Source organism: Elephas maximus, chromosome 24 (assembly GCF_024166365.1).
Source record: "Elephas maximus indicus isolate mEleMax1 chromosome 24, mEleMax1 primary haplotype, whole genome shotgun sequence".
Classification (NCBI taxonomy): domain Eukaryota; kingdom Metazoa; phylum Chordata; class Mammalia; order Proboscidea; family Elephantidae; genus Elephas; species Elephas maximus.
The window spans coordinates 62,644,211-62,665,808 of NC_064842.1; the positions used below are offsets into that span (position 1 = coordinate 62,644,211).

At 36.7% G+C, this 21,598-nt stretch overlaps 1 protein-coding gene and 1 long non-coding RNA gene across 5 annotated transcripts in view; one reads left to right on the top strand and one right to left on the bottom strand.

The window, feature by feature from the left end:
• Positions 1–21,598, top strand: part of LOC126066822 (uncharacterized) — a 917,409-nt gene that overhangs the window by 756,747 nt on the left and 139,064 nt on the right. The window lies entirely within an intron of this gene.
• KCNT2 (potassium sodium-activated channel subfamily T member 2) overlaps positions 1–21,598 on the bottom strand; it is a 571,079-nt gene that overhangs the window by 121,371 nt on the left and 428,110 nt on the right. For all 3 annotated transcript variants that reach the window (XM_049868194.1, XM_049868195.1, XM_049868196.1), the window contains exon 20: positions 11,866–12,000. In XM_049868194.1, the coding sequence (XP_049724151.1) occupies positions 11,866–12,000 (135 nt within the window). The remainder of the gene's footprint in view (positions 1–11,865; positions 12,001–21,598) is intronic.

Below are 21,598 nucleotides of genomic sequence, written 5' to 3' on the forward strand. Positions count from 1 at the left end.
ACTTTACTTTGTCTTCTCGAGACCCCCTTTGAATTCTTCTGTTCAGTTCTTTTACTTCATCAATTCTTCCTTTTGCTTTGGCTGCTCGATGCTCAGGAGCAAGTTTCAGAGTCTCCTCTGACATCCATCTTGGTCTTTTCTTTCTTTCCTGTCTTTTCAGTGACCTCTGGCTTTCTTCATGGATGATGTCCTTGATGTCATTCCACAACTCATCTGGTCTTCAATCACTGGTGTTCAGTGCATGAAATCTATTCTTCAGATGGTCTCTAAATTCAGGCAAGATATACTCAAGGTCATATTTTGGCTCTCGTGGGCTTGCTCTGATTTTCTTCAGTTTCAGCTTGAACTTGCATATGAGCAATTGATGGTCTGTTCCACAGTCAGCCCCTGGCCTTGTTCTGACTGATGATATTGAGCTTTTCCAACATCTCTTTCCACACATGCAGGCAATTTGATTTCTATGTGTTCCATCTGGCAAGGTCCATGTGCATAGTTGCTGTTTATGTTGGTGAGAGAAGGTATTTGCAATGAAGAAGTCATTGGTCTTGCAGAATTCTATCACTCGATCTCCAGCATTGTTTCTATCACTGAGGCCATATTTTCCAACTACTGATCCTTCTTCGTTTCCAACTTTCGCATTGCAATTGCCAATAATTATCTTTGGCCCTAGTGGTTAGTGTGTAAATTTGAATAATATTCGTATTAACTGGTCTTCCTTGTAGGCATATGGATATTATCCTATCACTGACAGCGTTGTACTTCAGTATAAATCTTGAAACGTTCTTTTTGACGATGAATGCAACACCATTCCTCTTTGAGTTGTCATTCTCAGCATAGTAGACTATATGATTGTCTGATTCAAAATGGCCAGTACAAGTCCATTTCAGCTCACTAATGCCTAGGATATCGATGTTTATGTGTTCCATTTCATTTTTGATGATTTCCAATTTTCCTAGATTTGTACTTCCTACATTCCAGGTTCCAATTATTAATGGATGATTGCAGCTGTTTCTTCTCATTTTGAGTCATGCCACATCAGCAAATGAAGGTCCTAAAAGCTTTACTCCATCCACGTCATTAAGGTTGACTCCACTTTGAGGAGGCAGCTCTTCCCCAGTCATCTTTTGAGTGCCTTCCAACCTGGGGGGGCTCATCTTCCAGCACTGTATCAGACAATGTTCCGCTGCTATTCCTAAGGTTTTCACTGGCTAATGCTTTTCAGAAGGAGACTGCCGGGTCCTTTTTCCTAGTCTGTCTTAGTTGGGATGCTCAGCTGAAACCTGTCCTCCATGGGTGACCCTGATGGTATCTGAATACCAGTGGCATAGCTTCCAGAATCACAGCAACACTCAAGCCCCCATGGTATGACAAACTGACAGACACATCTTGTAGTCAGTGAAAAAAAATGACAGTGGTTTTACAGGACACAGGAAAGAAGAGACCAGAGGTATTTATTTTGCAATTTAAATGTCTAATATTTCATTTGAAATGTTTTGCTATCTATCAAAAAAACTACACCCACTGTCTAGTTAATTCTGACTGTGATGATCCCATGTGTAGAGAGTAGAACTGCTCCGTTGGGTTTGGTTTTACTGGCTGTAATATTAATGAAAGCAGATTGCCAGGCCTTTCTTTAGCCGGTGCTGCTGGGTGGCTTTGAACTGCCAGTTTTTTGTTAGTGGTTAAGCAAAACCCCCTTGTGCCACTGAGAGACCTGTAGGTGTCTATATGGACCATGAAAATTAAGTAATTTCCAAAAGACTCTACTACTGAAAATAGTCAAGTCTGATAGTCAACATATCCAAAGTTTTTCATTCATTCACTCATTCAACATGATTTCCTCCTCAGCCAGAAACCCAGGAAAGAGCAGACTTTGCACAGTCCACTGCCACGTGTATATCTGCCCTTACTTACACTGGTCATTTTGTTTGAAAATATTATTGGGGTTTATTATTATCCTGGAATCAAAAGAATTCCTTCCAAATACACACTAGAAATCAAATCAATAGAAACTTCACTATAATAGAAATAAATTCACAGTAATTGGCAAATTAAAATGGCATGTTTAATAAAAAAAAAAAAAAACTCAGAATCTTCTCCTGTTAAAACTATAATTAAGATTCAGTGGGAGGCGGGGCCAAGATGGTTGATTAGGTAGATGTTATCTCGGATCCCTCTTGCAACAAAGACTCGGAAAAACAAGTGAATCGATCACATACATGACAATCTACGCACCCTGACCAACACAGATCTAAACAGTTGACCTGAGTGACAGGTGAGTGAAAAGCTGCACCCTGAACCAGCGACCACTTCTGGAACTCACGACCCACTCCACAGTCTTGAGCCCTCACGGTTACCTGATGCCGAGTGGCAGGGTTGATAGCGGCTTGCTGAGGCTGGGCAGGCACAGGACACAGCCCTAATGCCTAGCCCCTGGGGTAACCTCCGTAGAGACTCAGCCAGCGCAAGCAGGCTGCACACTGACATGGCTAAGGAGAGAACGAACAAGCAAACACAGGGAAGCAGCGACGGTTTTCGGAGCCTGGAGCAAGTGTCCCAGTCAGAAAACCTTGGCACCGGGCTTTGGATTGGGCACAGGGGAGCTGAACACGGCATCCTGAGATGGTGCCAACATGGGATGCAGCCCTAGCCCCCTGAAGTGACCTTGGGGGAAGCCCAGCCAATGCACGCAGGCAGTGTAGCGACACGGCTGACAGGAGGAGAAGTCACCAGGAAGAAGTGACTGGTTTTGGAGCCGGGAGTGAGGCATCCCAGCTGGGGACCATGGTGCTGGGCTTTGGACTGGGAGCGGAGGAACTGACCGCGGCTTCTGAGACAGCACGTGCACAGGACTGGGGCCTGACCCTCGGGGGCAATCTTGACCCAGCCAACGCACACAGGCTACACACCCCTCAGGAATCTCAGATAAAACAGGCCTCACCAAGCAAGATAAGTAACTTTGTCTATATTCCTGGGTGCTACTCTCTCCTATTTATCTGATCCCTCCCCTCCCCTTCCCAGGCAGCTTCATTAACAATGGTATTTCCTGGGCAAGAGAGTGAACTGCTCTGTGGGTTTTTTTTTTTTTTTTGGTCTTTTCCTAACCCATTATCCTGGCCTGAGAGAAGCAGCTACAAAAAACCGAGGGACCAAGAATCCTTCCCTGACTTCCCGAAATTGCACTAAAAATACAGAACCAGCTCCAGCCAAGCATATGAGATCCACAGTCTTGGGCTTTCATCCCTGTAGGCAACAAGGCGGCTACTATAATGCAAAGGCAATTCTGATAGTGATCTGACTGTAACTGTTTTAGCCAATCACTGGAAAGATCAGTTTTCCAGGTCTGATATCTCTACCTATTAAACAGAGCCCTCACTGACCCACAGCGGGGAACTGAGGGCTGAAGCTCCTCCCAAGCCACCTAGCCTCCTGCCATAGAGGTCTGAGGATAGTGACACTCGCCAATCTGTAGAAGTACATGCATTGGGTACCTAAGGTACAGCTGCAGAGCCCACCCACCAAAGTGCTTTAGGAATAGAGACACACCTACCTCACTGGAACTTGGGGGAAGCCTGTCAGCATCCTGCCCCCCCCGGAATGTGACCCCCTGCTGCTACTAGAATATGGTGCACAAAACTACCACCACTACTCCTCCAAGTGAATAGGTGACAGTGTGCCCCACAAACTTGGTGACACAAAATCAGATTCTATTCAAGAATACTGAATGGACTCTTAGGCTTATATTTCTGGTAACGGCCCAAACCAGCTGGTAAGAGGACATAAGTGATTCAAAGGCTACAACAATCAAGACAGTGCAATCTAGTAGCCCATCTACATATATTGAAAGAAAACAAGATAAGACTCAGTGAGCAAATACAAAATAAATCATTACAATATCTTATAGATGGCTCAGAGACAGCAGTCGATAACAAACCACATAAAGAAGCAGACCATGATTGCTTCTACAACTCCACAAATTAATGAATCAAAATCCTTCCCAAATGAAGATACAATCCTGGAATTGCCAGATGCAGAATATAGAAAACTAATTTACAGAATGCTTCAAGACATCAGGGATGACCTCAAAAATGAAATAAGGCAATCTACAGAAAAAGCCTAGGAACACACTGATAAAGCAGTTGAAGAACTCAAAAAGATTATTCAAGAACATAGTGGAAAAATTAATAAGCTATAAGAATCCATAGAGAGACAGCATTCAGAAATCCAACAGATTAACAGTAAAATTACAGAATTAGACAACTCATTAGGAAGTCAGAAGAGCAGAATCGAGGAATTGGAATGAAGAGTGGGGGAGCTGGAAGATAAACCAATTGACACCAATATAGTTGAAGAAAAATCAGATAAAAGAATTTAAAAAAATGAAGAAACCCTAAGAATCATGTGGGACTCTATCAAGAAGAATAACTTGCGTGTGACTGGAGTTCCAGAACAAAGAGGGATAACAGAAAATACAGAGAGAATAGTTGAAGATCTGTTGGCAGAAACCTTCCCTGACATCATGAAAGACGAAAGGATATCTACCCAAGATGCTCATCGAACCCCCTATAAGACTGATCCAAAAAGAAAATCACCAAGACATATTATCATCAAACTTGCCAAAACCAAAGATAAAGAGAAAATTTTAAAAGCAGCCAGGGATAAAGGAAAGGTCTCCTACAAAGGAGAATCAATAAGTTCAGACTACTCAGCAGAAAACACGCAGTCAAGAAGGCAATAGGATGACATATATAGAGCACTGAAGGAGAAAAATTGCCAGCCAAGGATCATTTATCCAGTGAAACTCTCTCTCAAATATGAAGGCAAAAGTAAAACATTAGGAAATTGGCAAAAACCAAACCAAAGCTACAAGAAATACTAGAGGAAATTGTTTGGTCAGAAAATCAATAACATCAGGTAACAACACAACACAAGGTCACAGAACAGAACATCCTGATATCAACTCAAATAAGGAAATCACGAAAACAAAGTAAGATAAATTTCAAAAAGAAAAAAATGCTCAAAACAGGGAATCATTGAAGTCATTATGTAAAAGATCACAATAATCAAGAAGAGGGACTAAATACAGGAGGCATAGAACTGCCATATGGAGAGGAAAACAAGGCAATATACGACAATACAAGATAGGTTTTTACTTAGAAAAATAGGGGTTAATATTAAGGTAACCACAAAGAGGTCTAACAATTCCATAAGTCAAAATAAAAACCAAGAAAAACATAACAACTCAGCAAACATAAATTTGACTACTATGAAAATGAGGAACACACAATTTACAAAGAAAAAGCCTCAGCAAAAAAAGTGGAAAAAATGAAATTGTCAACAGCACACATAAAAAGGCATCAAAATGACAGCACTAAACTCATTCTTATCTATAATTACACTGAATGTAAATGGACTAAATGCACCAATAAAGAGACAGGGAGTCTCAGACTGGATAAAGAAACACGATCCGTCTATATGCTGCCTAGAAGAGACACACCTCAGACTTAGAGACACAAACAAACTAAAATTCAAAAGATGGAAAAAAATATATCAAACAACAATCAAAAAAGAGCAGGAGTAGCAATATTAATTTCTGACAAAATAGACTTCAAAGTTAAATCCACCACAAAGGATAAAGAAGGACACTACATAATGATTAATGGGACAATTGATCAGGAAGATATAACCATATTAAATATTTATGCACCCAATGACAGGGCTGCAAGATACATAAAACAAACTTTAACAGAACTGAAAAGTGAGATGGACACCTCCACACTTAGAGTAGGAGACTTCAACACACCACTTTCGGAGAAGGACAGGACATCCAGTAAGAAGCTCAATAGAGACACAGAAGACCTAATTGCTACAATCAACCAACTTGACCTCATCAACTATAGAGAACACTCCACCCAACTGCTGCAAAGTATACTTTTTTTTCTAGTGCACATGGAACATTCTCTAGACTAGACACATATTAGGTCATAAAACAAACCTTTGCAGAATCCAAAATATCAAAATATTACAAAGCATTTTCTCAGACCACAAGGCCATAAAAGTGGAAATCAATAACAGAAAAATCAGGGAAAAGAAATCAAATACTTGGAAACTGAACAATACTCTGCTCAAAAAAGACTGGGATATACAAGATATTAAGGAGGCAATAAAGAAATTCATAGAATGCAACGAGAACGAAAACACTTCCTATCAAAACCTCTGGGACACAGCAAAAGCAGTGCTCGGAGGTCAATTAGTATCGATAAATGCACACACACAAAAAGAAGAGCGAGCCAAAATCAGAGAACTGTCCCTATAACTTTAACAAATAGAAAGCGAGCAACAAAAGAATCCATCGGGCACCAGAAGAAAACAAGTAATAAAAATTAGAGCTGAACTAAATGAATTAAAGAACGGAAAAACAATGGAAAGAATTAACAAAGCCAAAAGCTGGTTCTTTGAAAAAAATAACAAAATTGATAAACCATTGGCCAGACTGACTAAAGAAATACAGGAAAGGAAACAAATAACCCAAATAAGAAACAAGATGGGCCATATCACAACACACCCAACTGAAATTAAAAGAATCATATCAGATTATTATGAAAAATTGTATTCTAACAAATTTGCAAACCTAGAAGAAATGGATGAATTCCTAGAAAAACACTACCTACCTAAACTAACACAATCAGAAGTAGAATAACTAAATTGACCCAAAACAAAAAAGAGATTGAAAAAGTAATCAAAAAACTCCCAACAAAAAAAAGCCCTGGCCCGGACGGCTTCACTGCCCAGTTCTACCAAACTTTAAGAGAAGAGTTAACACCACTACTACTAAAGGTATTTCGAAGCATAGAAAATGATGGAATACTACCTAACTCATTCTATGAAGCCACCAAATCCCTGATACCAAAACCAGGTAAAATTACAGACCTATATCCTTCTTGAACATAGATGTAAAATTCTCAACAAAATTCTAGCCAATAGAATTCAACAACTTATCAAAAAAATAATCCACCACGACCAAGTGGGATTTATACCAGGTATGCAAGGTTGGTTTAATATTAGAAAAACCATTAATGTAATCCACCATATAAATAAAACAAAAGACAAAAACCACATGATCTTATCAACTGATGCAGAAAAGGCATTTGACAAAGTCCAACACCCATTCATGATAAAAGCTCTCAGCAAAATAGGAATTGAAGGAAAATTCCTCAACATAACAAAGGGCATCTATACAAAGTCAACAGCCAACATCATTCTAAATGGAGAGAGCCTGAAAGCATTTCCCTTGGGAACAAGAACCGGACAAGGCTGCCCTTTATCACTGCTCTTATTCAACATTGTGCTAGAGGTCCTAGCCAGAGCAATTAGGTTAGACAAAGAAATAAAGGGCATCCAGATTGGCAAGGAAGAAGTAAAAGTATCTCTATTTGCAGATGACATGATCTTATACACAGAAAACCCTATGGAATCCTCCATAAAACTACTGAAACTAATAGAAGATTTCGGCAGAGTCACAGGTTACAAGATAAATATACAAAAATCACTTGGATCCCTCTACATCAACAAAAAGAACATCGAAGAGGCAATCACCAAATCAATACCATTCACAGTAGCCCCCAAGAAGATAAAATACTTAGGAATAAATCTTACCAAAGATAGAAAAGACCTATACAAAGAAAACTACAAAGTACTACCGCAAGAAACTAAAAGGGACCTACATAAGTGGAAAAACATACCTTGCTCATGGATAGGAAGACTTAACATAGTAAAAATGTCTATTCTACCAAAAGCCATCTATACATACAATGCACTTCCAATCCAAATTCCCATGACATTTTTTAAAGTGATGGAGAAACAAATCACCAACTTTATATGGAAGGGAAAGAAGCCCCAGATAAGTAAAGCATTACTGAAAAAGAAGAAGAAAGTGGGAGGCCTCACTCTACCTCATTTTAGAACCTATTATACAGCCACAGTAGTCAAAACAGCCTGGTATTGGTACAACAGGCACATAGACCAATGGAACAGAATTGAGAACCCAGATATAAATCCATCCACATATGAGCAGCTGATATTTGACAAAGGCCCAGTGTCAGTTAATTGGGGAAAAGATAGTCTTTTTAACAAATGGTGCTGGCATAACTGGATATCCATTTGCAAAAAAAGGAAACAGGACCCATACCTCACACCATGCACAAAAAATAACTCCAAGTGGATCAAAGACCTAAACATAAAGACTTAAAAGACAAAGATCATGGAAGAAAAAATAGGGACAACCTTAGGAGCCCTAATACAACGCATAAACAGAATACAAAACATTACTAAAAATGATGAAGAGAAACCAGATAACTGGGAGCTCCTAAAAATCAAACACCTATGCTCATCTAAAGACTTCACCAAAAGAGTAAAAAGACCACCTACAGATTGGGAAAATTTTTTCAGCTATGACATCTCTGACCATCGCCTGATCTCTAAAATCTATATGATTCTGTTAAAACTCAACCACAAAAAGACAAACAACCCAATCAAAAAATGGACAAAGGATGTGAACATACACTTCACTAAAGAAGATATTCAGGCAGCTAACAGACACATGAGAAAGTGCGCTCGATCATTAGCCATTAGAGAAATGCAAATTAAAACTACAATGAGATTCCATGTCACTCCAAAAAAAAAAAAAAAAAAAAAAAACAAGGCTGGCATTAATCCAAAAAACACAAAATAATAAATGTTCGAGGGGAGCTGCGGAGAGATTGGAACTCTTCTACACTGCTGGTGGGAATGTAAAATGGTATAACCACTTTGGAAATCTATCTGGCATTTTCTTAAAAAGTTAGAAATAGAACTACCATACTACCCAGAAATCCCACTCCTCGGAATATACCCTAGAGAAATAAGAGCCTTTACATGAACAGATATATGCACACCCATGTTTATTTCAGAAACAATATTCACTGTTTACAATAGCAAAAAGCTGGAAGCAACCAAGGTGTCCACCAATGAATGAATGGTTAAATAAATTATGGTACATTCACACAATGGAATACTACACATCGATAAAGAACAGTGACGAATCTGGGAAACATTTCATAACATGGAGGAACCTGAAAGGCATTATGCTGAGTGAAATTAGTCAGATGCAAAAGGACAAATACTGTATAAGACCACTATTATAAGTTCTTGAGAAATAGTATAAACCGAGAAGAACACATTCTTTTGTGGTTACGAGAGGGGGGAGGGAGGGAGGGTGGGAGAGGGTTATTTACTGATTAGTTAGTAGATAAGAACTACTTTAGGTGAAGGGAAGAACAATACTCAATACAGGGGAGGTCAGCTCAACTGGACTGGACCAAAAGCAAAGAAGTTTCCAGGATAAACTGAATGCCTCGAAGGTCAATGGAGCAAGGGCAGGGGTTTGGGGACTATGGCTTAAGGGGACTTCTAACTCAATTGGCATAATAAACTCTATTATGAAAACATTCTGCATCCCAGTTTGACCTGTGGCGTCTGGGGTCTTAAATGCTAACGAGCGGCCATCTAAGATGCATCAATTAGTCTCAACCCACCTGGATCAAAGGAGAATGAAGAACACCAAGGTCACAGGATAACTATGAGCCCAAGAGAGAAAGGGCCACATGAACTAGAGACTTACATCATCCTGAGACCAGAAGAACTAGATGGTGCCCAGCCACAACCGATGACTGCCCTGACAGGGAGCACAACAGAGAACTCCTGAGGGAGCAGGAGAACAGTGGGATGCAGACCCCAAATTCTCATAAAAAGACCAGACTTAATGGTCTGACTGAGACTAGAAGAAACCCGGTGGTCATGGTCCCCAAACCTTCTGTTGGTCCGTGACAGGAACCATTCCCGAAGACAACTCATCAGACATGGAAGGGACTGGACGATGGGTTGGAGAGAGATGCTGATGGAGAGTGAGCTACTTGTATCAGGTGGACACTTGAGACTGTATTGGCATCTCCTGTCTGGAGGGGAGATGGGAGGATGGAGAGGGTTAGAAACTGGCAAAACGATCACGAAAGGAGAGATTGGAAGAAGGGAGCGGGCTGACTCATTAGGGGGAGAGTAAATGCGAGTATGTAGTAAGGTGTATATAAGCTTATATGTGACAGACTGACTTGATTTGTAAACTTTCACTTAAAGCACAGTAAAAATTATTTAAAAAAACTATAATTAACTTTTGCCAAGCATGGGATCAAAAAGTATTATTTTACTTAAATTAATTGCCTATAAATCTCACCCCTCTGAATTAATTTTCGAACCTAGAATTTCCTTTCTATCCTCTGGAGGAAAAAAAATGCTCCACATCTGTCGTATTTCAAATATGTGTTTTGCTACCTTTAGATTAATACTTAATACAGTTTAGTAACACATTAGCTATATTCCAAGTGGGCTGCTGTATTTTAGTAACTTTATTGTGTGTATTCCTCTTCTGAACAACTGGTTCCCGTGCAAGTCTGGGGTAGGTCTAACTTAGTACTTACATTTCCCACATGCTATGACAGATTCTTTACATACTTGATCTTGAATCCTTACATTAACAAGGTGGGTTGATTATTTTTCACATGCATTTTACAGGTGAGGGAAACTGAGTTTCAGGGGGGTTAGGAAACACACTTAAGGTCACAAAGTTAATAAGTCTGCAGGAGGATTTGAATATCATCTCCAATGAACCTGGGACCTTTGGGATAGAGGTTGTCCCAGACGAAGTTTGCTGCTATAAGGTTCCAAGGTCTCTGACTTTTCTAATCTGGCACATGAAAGTGATAATTATACTGCTAATAATTATAGTTCCTAACATTTACTGAGGAAACCCTCGTGGCGTAGTGGTTAAGTGCTACAGCTGCTAACCAAAAGGTCAGCCATTTGAATCTGCCAGGCGCTCCTTGGAAACTCTATGGGGCAGTTCTAGTCTGTCCTATAGGGTCGCTATGAGTCAGAATTGACTTGACGGCAGTGAGTAAGTAACATTTACTGAATAATTAAAGACTATTGGGTATTTGCTAAGGGATTATATATTTCTAAATCTCACACCACCTTATAATTATGACACCGAAGCTTAATCAAGGAACGTAATGTGCCTATGATCATACAATAAATTTTCAGCTGTGCTGGGACTCCCATCTAGGCTGTTCTGAATTCTGAACTCAAACTATAACCTGAGATAATTTACCTCAATATGTGCCTTATTTCAATACGAAAATAGGAAGATGGTGTGAAGCGGGGGGTGACAGAATGGAAATTGTTTCATTCACTTTCATAATTTGGTAGCTCAGATTTCCTTTAGGTTTCTGCAAAAGTTCCAAAACTGAAATAACCTTCCAGATATTTAAATTTTCAAATGATCTTAAGGAGAATCAGTTCAAGGGAGAATATGTCTTGGTGTATAGATAATTTTGTTGTTGCTTCTTGCATGGATCTTTCTCTGGTCAGGATTGCTCATTCTCACCCAAAGATGATCATACTGAAAATTCACACTGGAGCGAGGTTATTTAATGAAACACAGGGAAGAGAGGATAAAGTTAGGGCTTCTCACATGGGTAAATTACCTGTTCACAGTCTTGCAATCCTTCTGTCTTAGTTACCCAGTTATGTAAATGCATGTTTGGTCACTGCTAGGCATAACATCAAATTTAAAACATAGATGGCTTGCCATAAACCATGACTGCTACATATTTGGTGTTAAGAAGTATCTGCTTTATGATCAAGTGAGTGCATGAATGATTGGAAATTCAGTGCAAGCACCTCATGTTCATTTCTCACACAGAGTCAGAGTCAAATACTTCACGCATGTTTACCACCAGGTAACCAACAGGGTTGGGTTATTCAGAGATTTACCTGAAAAGGGTCTGTACATTTACAATCGTTTTGGCATCTGCCATGTAGTCTTCTTCGGCACTCATGGTACTTTCTTTATCCACAACCACCATGTTGGCAGCAAAAGTCACTCCACACCTGAGTAAATCATCTAGACTTTTATAAAAATAAGCGGAGAAAAAAGGGTTTTAAATAAATCAAAACATTAGGATCAATGCTACATTTTGCTTATCTCCTGAGCCTATACAAAGAATGTACAGGTAGATATTGATGGGAACAATAATACAGTACTCTCTGTTGATATAGAATAAATCGTATGTTTGGATTCTTCACATTTCATTAGATTTCAACTGTTTCAAAACATGTGCATTAAGATTTTTTATTTAATAATATCTATTTTTTTAATTAGTTATATAATTAAAATAATGAAAATATCCATTTTATAATCAAATAGAACATTTTAGATCTTTCTTTTTACAATTAACACACTCAAAGATGCAATACTTGCATTTTTAACCCTAAGATACACCTAGTAAAGCATAAATGAATACTTTCTGTATTAGTTTTGATGGTCAAATCTAATAAATAAACATTACCACAAAATATTTACATTTAAGTATCTATTAGTTTTTATGGCAGAGTTATGTTACAGGTTGTTTATACACAGTCATGAGCATGTGTATAGTATATAATATCTGTTGTGTTCAAGCCTATAGTCTAGCCAGCCTAAAATTTTTGAGTATGAGTTTGAATAACCTGATTTTTTTGGCTGCCTTAAGCAACCGCTAAGCTAGGGTACAATTTCTTATGAGCAATAAGAGTCAGCGCTCTCTCCTATTATTCTTCCAGTGAATTAAAAAAAAAAAAAGTTTCCACTGAAGCTGAAACAGGGAATTTATTATTCTCATTGCCTCCGCTTCATACAAACTAAAAAAATAGGATTGAATTGGATGAGGGAGACTGAACTTGAAGGCGGGCAGGAATGCTCTAGGCACAGAGATGATTGAAGACAGGCAAGAAGAGATGGGTAAAATTGGAAGTGCAAAACGTAAAGAGCCTTAGTTTCTTTTAGAGTTTTAAGTTGAGAAGTCAAGCCCTTGAGGATCTTTTCAAAGTGTATGATTGGTTGCATAAACCAAGTCTCTTTAGAGGGAATTATGTTCCTTTTATGGGAAGGCAGGTCTTTCCCTCTTATAAGGCGAGAGAGTATTACAAAAGCCGTAAGTCCAAATCCTCCAGAAAAAAATGAGATTCTATGGCTAGAGATTATATGGCCAGGACTGTGGAAATAGAATGTTATTCTAAATACATTTCCTATGGAGAGAGGTGCCAGGTCCATAATATCCAACCAATACGATGGATGACCTTCAAGTTTAAATCTCTATAAATACTTGGGTCTTCTTTGATCTAGGAAATTCGGAATTGTTCTTACATCTATAAAAATACATTTAAAAAAAAAGAGGTAGATGGAAAATGAATGTGATGTTTCTCACTATGGACCCTAAAAAAGAAACCTAAATTGTACCCTTTCACACCACGTTATTATAACTGTAAACTACTTTCTCATATGTCAGCTCCTACAATCTCTTTTTACTGCATTTAAAAACAAACTATTGCAATTATTGACATAGAATAGGAAAAAATAATTTGGCAGAAGGCAAGCTTGACTAGATAAAGATACACAGATAGAATTTAAGATAGGAAAGATGAATGTTCCACCAGAATAACGTAATGAAGTTGAATTTTATACTTCACAAAAATTTCACTAGCAAAGTGTCTGTGGTAAGTAGCTAACAACCTAAAACCCTCTTTGTCAGTGAACTCCATCCTCAAAACATCGGCTGCTGTAGCTTACACCTAAACTTGGAAAATTATTATAGTAATTATGATTAAAAAATGAGTAATGTATAGAAAATACAAAAAATTACAATATTTCTGAAAAATCAAACTTTTTTGTTCATGTTTTAACTTTAAAATATTAGTTTTTAGTTATTGAATATTTGCTGCATTGTATTTTAACCTTTTTAAATAAGCTCCTGACTTTTAACTCGTATCTACCATAATTTTCCCCACTACTTTTTTACTCTACCTAGCAAGGCAAATTTTTTTTTTTTTTTTTTTTTTTTTTTTTTTAGCAAGGCAAATGCCTTATTTTTACTTCAGCACGGTTGCTTTACACAGTTTGGCCACCAGATGGCAGTACAGGAAAGAGGTCAATCTGGATGGAAAAATTGTCACATAATCTGGCAATGCCTCCCTCTTTCCACCCACTTTTTCTAAGGAGGACTAGAATGTGAATGTAGGAGTGCAAGGAAGTGCTTGAGAGTACCTTTTCATTTGTTCATAGAGTCTTTTTTTTAATCGAAAATATTAAATATATACAAAAGAGACTTGTGTAATGAACCTCCGTATCACCCAGCTTCAAAAATTACAGGATTTGATGCCTTCTGTTTTTCTTTTCCTCTCTGCAAGTACCTCTCACTTTTATAGGGAAATATTTACTTCACAGTTTACATGAGAAGATGCTGATAGGAGATTTATTCTTTATTTTTTAAATATACTATATTTCTAATTAGTCTAACAGAGCATTGTCACTTCAAAGCAACATCGGTGGTTACAAAATAAGGGTGGATTTTATTTTGAATTCGACTTTCACGGATTTCGGTAGAAGTTTTAGTATACCTAAATTACGTTTCAGTTAATTGGTTAGTAATAAGACAACAGATGATGTAAGTGACGGTATGTAGATTGAAGGCTAAACACGTTTTAATCCGGCGTTTGATCTTTAATGTGTCCACAGTCAATAAACACTTTCAAAATTACAAAACGTAGGGTTTTTTCTAATCTACAGGATACAATAAAAGCCATAAGGTTCTCCATTGTTAAATTTTGCCATTTATTTTAAAAGGTTCTAGCTGAAAGTTTTTTTTTTTTAATGGAAAAGTAACATTTTATATTATTTCCAGTGTATTATTTTTCTGATTTTTTTTTTATATTTGTATAAGGTCACCTTGATGCATATGTAAGAATTTGTACTTCGATCCTAATGCATTGCACATACTTGACCTTTTAATTAACAAATAATTTAGAAATTACAGACTCTGGTATATGTGACTAGAATAAAGTAAACTTTTAAGTACATGCTTCAATTCATGTCTGACTTTTACCATGAGCATTTCAAAATTATTTTGAAGTTTCCAGAAATTACGTTAATGCTATCAATGCAACACAATGCTGAACCTTTAGGTTTCCTCTATCAGTATGTCGACGCTAATGATGATGTTCTTACAAAAGGCGCAAAACTGAAATAATTTTAGAAACTGAGCAAACTTGACCAAATTGACATGCAGCAAGGTTTTCTTTTTCAGCACTAGGGTACTGTTTAGGAATTTCAGGTGCAAAATGTATAACACAAGAACATAAGCTTGACATGCAAAAGATACCACCTTTGCAATACCGACATGACCAAGTACACTCATCATGCAGCAACGAGGCACAGCACATGACAAATCACAGGACAGCACGCCAGTAAGTGTGCAAAGGCCGTGTCACCTACTTGTCAATAGAGCCCACCATGTAGTAAACCATGGGAAACCAACAGATTGCATCCAGAAAATGCATATCTGGCCTAAGTAGCAGATGGGTTACAAAATGAAACACAATGTCACACAGTGGTAGCACTTCTAGGGAAAGGAAGTAAGTTGACTTAGTTCGCATTTCCAAAACTAAACACTGCTAACAAGATTAATTTTAAAGTGATATTTTTGTTAACATTAATCAGAAATTGTTATTTGCACTTGTTATGAACAACAGAATGTACTCATAATCATAAAAACAATTTGTATTTCAATTATCTAAATCAGAAACATTATGGCATAAATCTACCAAGATACTGAATTGATCCTCTCACTTAGGAATAAAGAAACTTCATTAGTGAATTTGAAAGTTACTTATGTGAAGAAAGCCTTGCAAAATGAAAAACTAATGATTACTGTTTTTTTAGAAATCTTAAGCATAGGGAACCAAATTAGGATAATGAATAAGGGCAATCTTCTCCAAGGGATATATATACATAGAATGAAAACATTCCCCCTAATATATCAATAGATCAACAAATCAATAAATAAATATATGTACCAATGCAAAAAAATGAATTATATAAAATTAAAATGAAGGTAAATCACTTTTCATTTTATTTACTCAACAGTTATATTGAACAAATATTTATTATAACTGAAATATTTACTTATCTGCAGATTGTCAAAGAATCATAAGCCTGGAAGATTCCTTAGAAATTATTTAATCTATTGCATTTACTTTATAAAGTTATTAATTCACTCAGGCACCCTATTCACCTAGCACATAGGTACCCAAAGCATTTTATATAACAGACAGTTTAATATACTTCTGCATATGCAAAAAAAGAAGATAGTATTAACTTGTACTATAAGAAATACAGAGTCTTTAGGAAAATATATATAAAGAAGCACCAAATTATAATACATGTTTTAATTTGGAAAAAAAGGTAATACAGTGTGCTGAGGAAGCAGAATTGGGTAACAATCAAGAGGCGATATCTAATATGTGTGCTGAAGGATGAGTAGGAGTCTGCCTGGTGTAAGAGAAGAAAATCCCAGGTAAACAGAATTATAAAAAAAAAAAAATTATTATTTATTTATTTTTTTTATAGCACCTACATTTTCCCAGGTATTTATCCCCAGTTAGATAACTCTTCTCCCTGACTTATCTTCTTCCTGTTGATCATTCTCAACCCTCTTTACACACTAAAGAAAAACATGCTCGATACGTAGAAGCATAAAAACAGAAGCCTTCCAAAGACTGTCACTGTTGTAATATTGATTAAATTTCTCCCGTCATTAAATTTGTGACTTTTTAAACAACCCCAAATTGTTACACCTTATAAATATAGTGCCATAGTTAATTTTTAAAAGTCTTCAATTATTGGATTTACAATTTATTTTGAATACTTCGCTGTTAATTGTTGAGGTTTTACATTATTCCTTGCTATTATACATAACACTGCTACGGAATCTATGGTTAAAATTTTTTTAGCATGGCTTTTCATAATGTACTTCAAAATGTTTATGGAAAACTTATTACTGAATCAAGAGTCATAAACATTTTTTTAAGACGCTGATGTTTGTTTTTGTTTGCAGATTATCATTCTTGTATATTGTCCACAAATACTATACCAGTACTATATAATCCCAGTAGTAGTAAATGATAGTGCATATAATAGAGACTCCTAGCTTTCCTCCCTTTCTGGGCACTTCTCTGCTTCTTAAAGGAGGGTCATCCAGGCCAGACAGTTTACCTGCTGATACAAACCCCTTCTGATCTCTTTCTCCCGTTTTAGTGGTTGGGGAAGCACATGGGAGGTTACAAATGTCAAGCCTGGATTGCTGAGCCAAGGAATAGAGGAAAGCCATTCTGAGTCACCTGAATTTCCAGTGGTGTTTTTGCAACCCAGAAAAAAACTCTCATTGTTTTACACCACTGAGATTTGTGGGATTGAAAACTCTTTAGTGTATATCTTTTTCTGGCTATTTTTATTTTATCACTCTTAGATCTGAAAAAGTCATAGAGTTCCAGTCAGATAAAGTAGCTCAAGCACCCATAACTTCTACGTAGCAGAGTTGAGTCTATAATTCTTCGTTATTAATCGCAGATAAATACCCTGGCTGGAATCATTGCCTTTTTAATTTGACCCATCCTCTTAAGTTTAAAAAAAAATTTTTTTTTCTTAAGTTGATATCATTTCAATTTCTTCATGCTGCCCTCTGTGACAGATAAATTCTTGCACCAGTATTTAATATTATTGAATCATATGTTTAAACAAAGATGTTGAACGTTTTCTCTGTGTAACTAGAAGTACTATGGTCATTGATGACAAAGTCAAAGTTAAGTCCTTATGCTACATCGATCCTTTTACAAGTTAAAACTAAAAAAGGGATTCTTTCTATTTGTGGTTTTTCTAGTAGAGATCATTTATCAAAATGATTGCCTCGGTCTAGGAAATTCATGAATTTCAGTAATATTCATTTCTGTCACAAAAGTGTATTTACAGTACACAACTAAATCCCTAGAAGTCAGAATTAACATCTGTATTGTGATAATGCCATTCATCCTGACATGAACTCAGCCATGTTACAAGCTAAATAAAATCCCATGAACCATTATCTAATGTAGGGGGTCTAATGCTGTATATTGTTTGCAAATTTAATTTTATATAAATATCAGATTGATCTGCTGCTGCTCTCAGTAAAGATGGTTTAAAAGGAAACAGGAAATGTAAAGAATAAATTGATTGCACATTTAGCGGTATTGTGTTGGCTCATTTACATAAATTGGCAAGAATGCTTATTGCACTAACGTGGTTACTATATCTTACCTGTTGCCGTGGAGTCAATTCCGACTCATAGCGACCCTATAGGTCAAAGTAGAACTGCCCCATATAGTTTCCAAGGAGCGCCTGGCGGACTTGAACTGCCAACCTTTTGGTTAGCAGCTGTAGCACTTAACCACTACGCCACCAGGGTTTCCAAAGAGGTGAGCAGTTGATAAATAACATAACTACAATCATAAGCTTTTAACAGAATAATCTTTTTAGTCACTGAGAGACATTTAATTGGCGAGGAAAACCGTCACAACTGTATTGAAAGGCAAGTACTGAGAAACATTACAAAATGGAAAATATTCATAAAAGTAGGAGACATACCTTTTTTATATTACACTCCCAAAGTACAGATGAATGAAGAGTTGGACTTAGAAAAATGAATCCATAAACAGGATAAAATGTATGAAACTTCTTATCTGACTGCTAAATAGAAAAAGCCTATCTATGCTAAAAATTACATTAAGAAAATGTGATGGAAATAACTGATAGCTTTAACCATATAGCTGGACATAAAAATTTTTAAATAAACACAAGATTGTTACCTATCCAACACCCACTGATAGAACTGGCATAATAAATAGAGTCGTTCAAAAAAATAAGAGAAAATGAACATGACAGGAAAATGGATCAAGGGCATAATTAATAATGCATAGACCAAAAGAAAACCTGCTGAAACTAATAAGTAATAAAAGAAAGATAAATTCAACAATCATAAAAAATAACTGATGCTAGTGAGTAGAAGAAAAATGAATTCATTCATCAGAGTCCTAACGTTAATTCTAATAAGAAAGTTGATGACTTATGAGGCTATGACCTCCTACCCTTATGAAAACTCTCATTATAAAAACTGTCACTTTATGAAAGTATTAATTAGTAATTGCAAGGAAATAAAGAGGTTTGTGAATTTGCATGGATTTGCAAAATCCAACACCATTATTTCTTTCCCGTTTAACTAATAACTAACGTAAACAAAATTTCTTTACTTCAAATATAAAAACTGAGTGCAGTTAACTTTGAAAGCAATTAGGATATTAATTAACTATTATTTCTTTTTTAAAAATACAGATACAACTTCAATATTTTCCCTATATATGTGTATCAATACCTATGTACGTCTTTACACAATGAGTTTATTAGTTAGCATTTCATAATCCCTTTTAAATAGTTTATTTCTTCCTAAAAAATATACAATTAGTTTAATTTCAAGTACTTGGGAAACTTTTTTTTGTTACTTGGGTTTTCACACACTGTTTGAATAATGACAGTGTTTTTTTTGTGTTTGTTTTGATTGGCAGAAGAGGAACTGACATTTCCTAGCTGCGTTTTATGAGTCAGATGGGAGTGGTTGGTGGTTCAGTGATAGAATTCTTGCCTTACGTGCAGGAGTCCCAGGTTCAATTCTGGCCAATTCACCACTACCTGTCTGTCGGTGAAGGCTTGTGTGTTAAGGAGCTTCCAGGCTAACAACATGGACTCGGAAGAAAGGCCTGGCAATTTACTTCCAAAACTCAGCCAATGAATGCCCTATGGATCCCATTGGTTCCGTTTGCAACCAGTCCTGGGGATGGTGTTTCATTCTGTTGCGCATGGGGTCTCCAGGAGTCGGGGGCTGGCTCCATGGCAGCTGACAACCACGCTCCACTAACGCTTTGTTTACGTTATCTTATTTAGTTTCGCAGTAACTTAAGATAAGATGTTATGCCCATTTTATGAACGGGAAAACAGGCTTACAGAGATTCAATAACGCATAACAGGACTACAAGAAGGTGACTTTAGACCTTATCACAGATCCATACGAGTGCGAAGTTTGAGCTTCTTTAATGGGGACTCTGACGCATCAGAAGTTTTATCATTACTATTGAAGTGAGCTGAAATGAAGTTCTTGGCATTCTATTCGAGAAGAAGATTGATTTAATAAACAAATAGTATAAACAGGTCTCGGGAAATTTGAAGCATAAGCCTGGATCTTGCATTTAATCTTTGTGTGCCTTTGGGTAAGATACTACGAAGCTTCTGACTCCCTTTCGCCTCTCATGAAATAGCTTTATCAGATGACTAGATGAACTTTAAGTTTGGGGTGGTAATCAAAATATTTAAAATCAGTATGGCACAACAACCAATCAGAATCAGATGGTCAACCAGTTAGAACTGACACAAGTCCTAATAAACCAGTACCAAGAGAATTTGTGAACGCAATTTGTTTTATTTAGAGATCTAGAAGGCTTTCATTTGGAAACATTTTGAACACTTATTTTGGCTTATTATGTATGCATGTATTATAAGTGAACTTACTTTAACATCTCAGTTATTATTTATTTCCATTATATTAAATAAATTGATCTTTGAAATAAATTTCCTGAAGAGCCAATACTCATGTAAATTAAAAAAAAATCAAACCCCACAAAAACTAACTACTAATTGTGCAAGTACAACAATCATTACTGTATAAATTCTCATGACACAGAAATATTTTTAAGAAGAAAGCATCATATTTCTTTGGAATACTGTGAAACTGACCACAAAATACAAGCCACGGCAGAGCAACAGGCATCACTTTGTTGAATTTTTATTTTATTTTTTTAAAGGATTACATAACACACCTGGGAACCTTATTTATTAGGGTTTCATTTTTGTTTTCTCATTCCTGACCAAAGGAACAGAGGACAACAAATAAAGATTTTAGACACCACTTTCAAGAAGCACACAGGAAGCTACTAAATTTTACAGCGTGCACTTCTACCCAAATCCTTTGAAATAAAGTCAAATCCCACAAAAATCATCTAAAAACAATATCATGTGAATCACTGGACTCCAAAATGTAAATCTTAGGAAAAAAAGAGGGATTTTAAACAGTAAAATAATCAAGAGTTAAAATACACTCTCATTTCTAAAAAGAATTGACAAAAATATTTTTTCCCACATATAACTGGAAGTGAGGTAAGGTCATACAAACATTTGAGAATGAACAATAAATTAGGAATAACTTGCAGGTTCTAGTCCTAGAATTGACCTTGGAAAGGTCAGTGAACTTCTTCAAGTCTCTGCTTCCTCATATGCAAAATAAGAGGCTGTGGTTTAACCAAGTCACATGGATTTTGGTTCATTTAAATATTATCCTTGTGACTTCTAAGCTTTGAGATCTTGAGCTGTTTGGCCCATCCATCTCTCTGAGGCTAAATCATTAGTACATGATGTAGATACAGTTCTTATGGGATTAAAATAAAATGTCTAGTGTGATGACACAAGGAATGGTGCAGTGGTTAAGTACTCAGCTGGTAACCAAAAGGTTGGCAGTTTGAACCCTCCTAGTGGCATGGTGGGAGACAAGACCTGGTG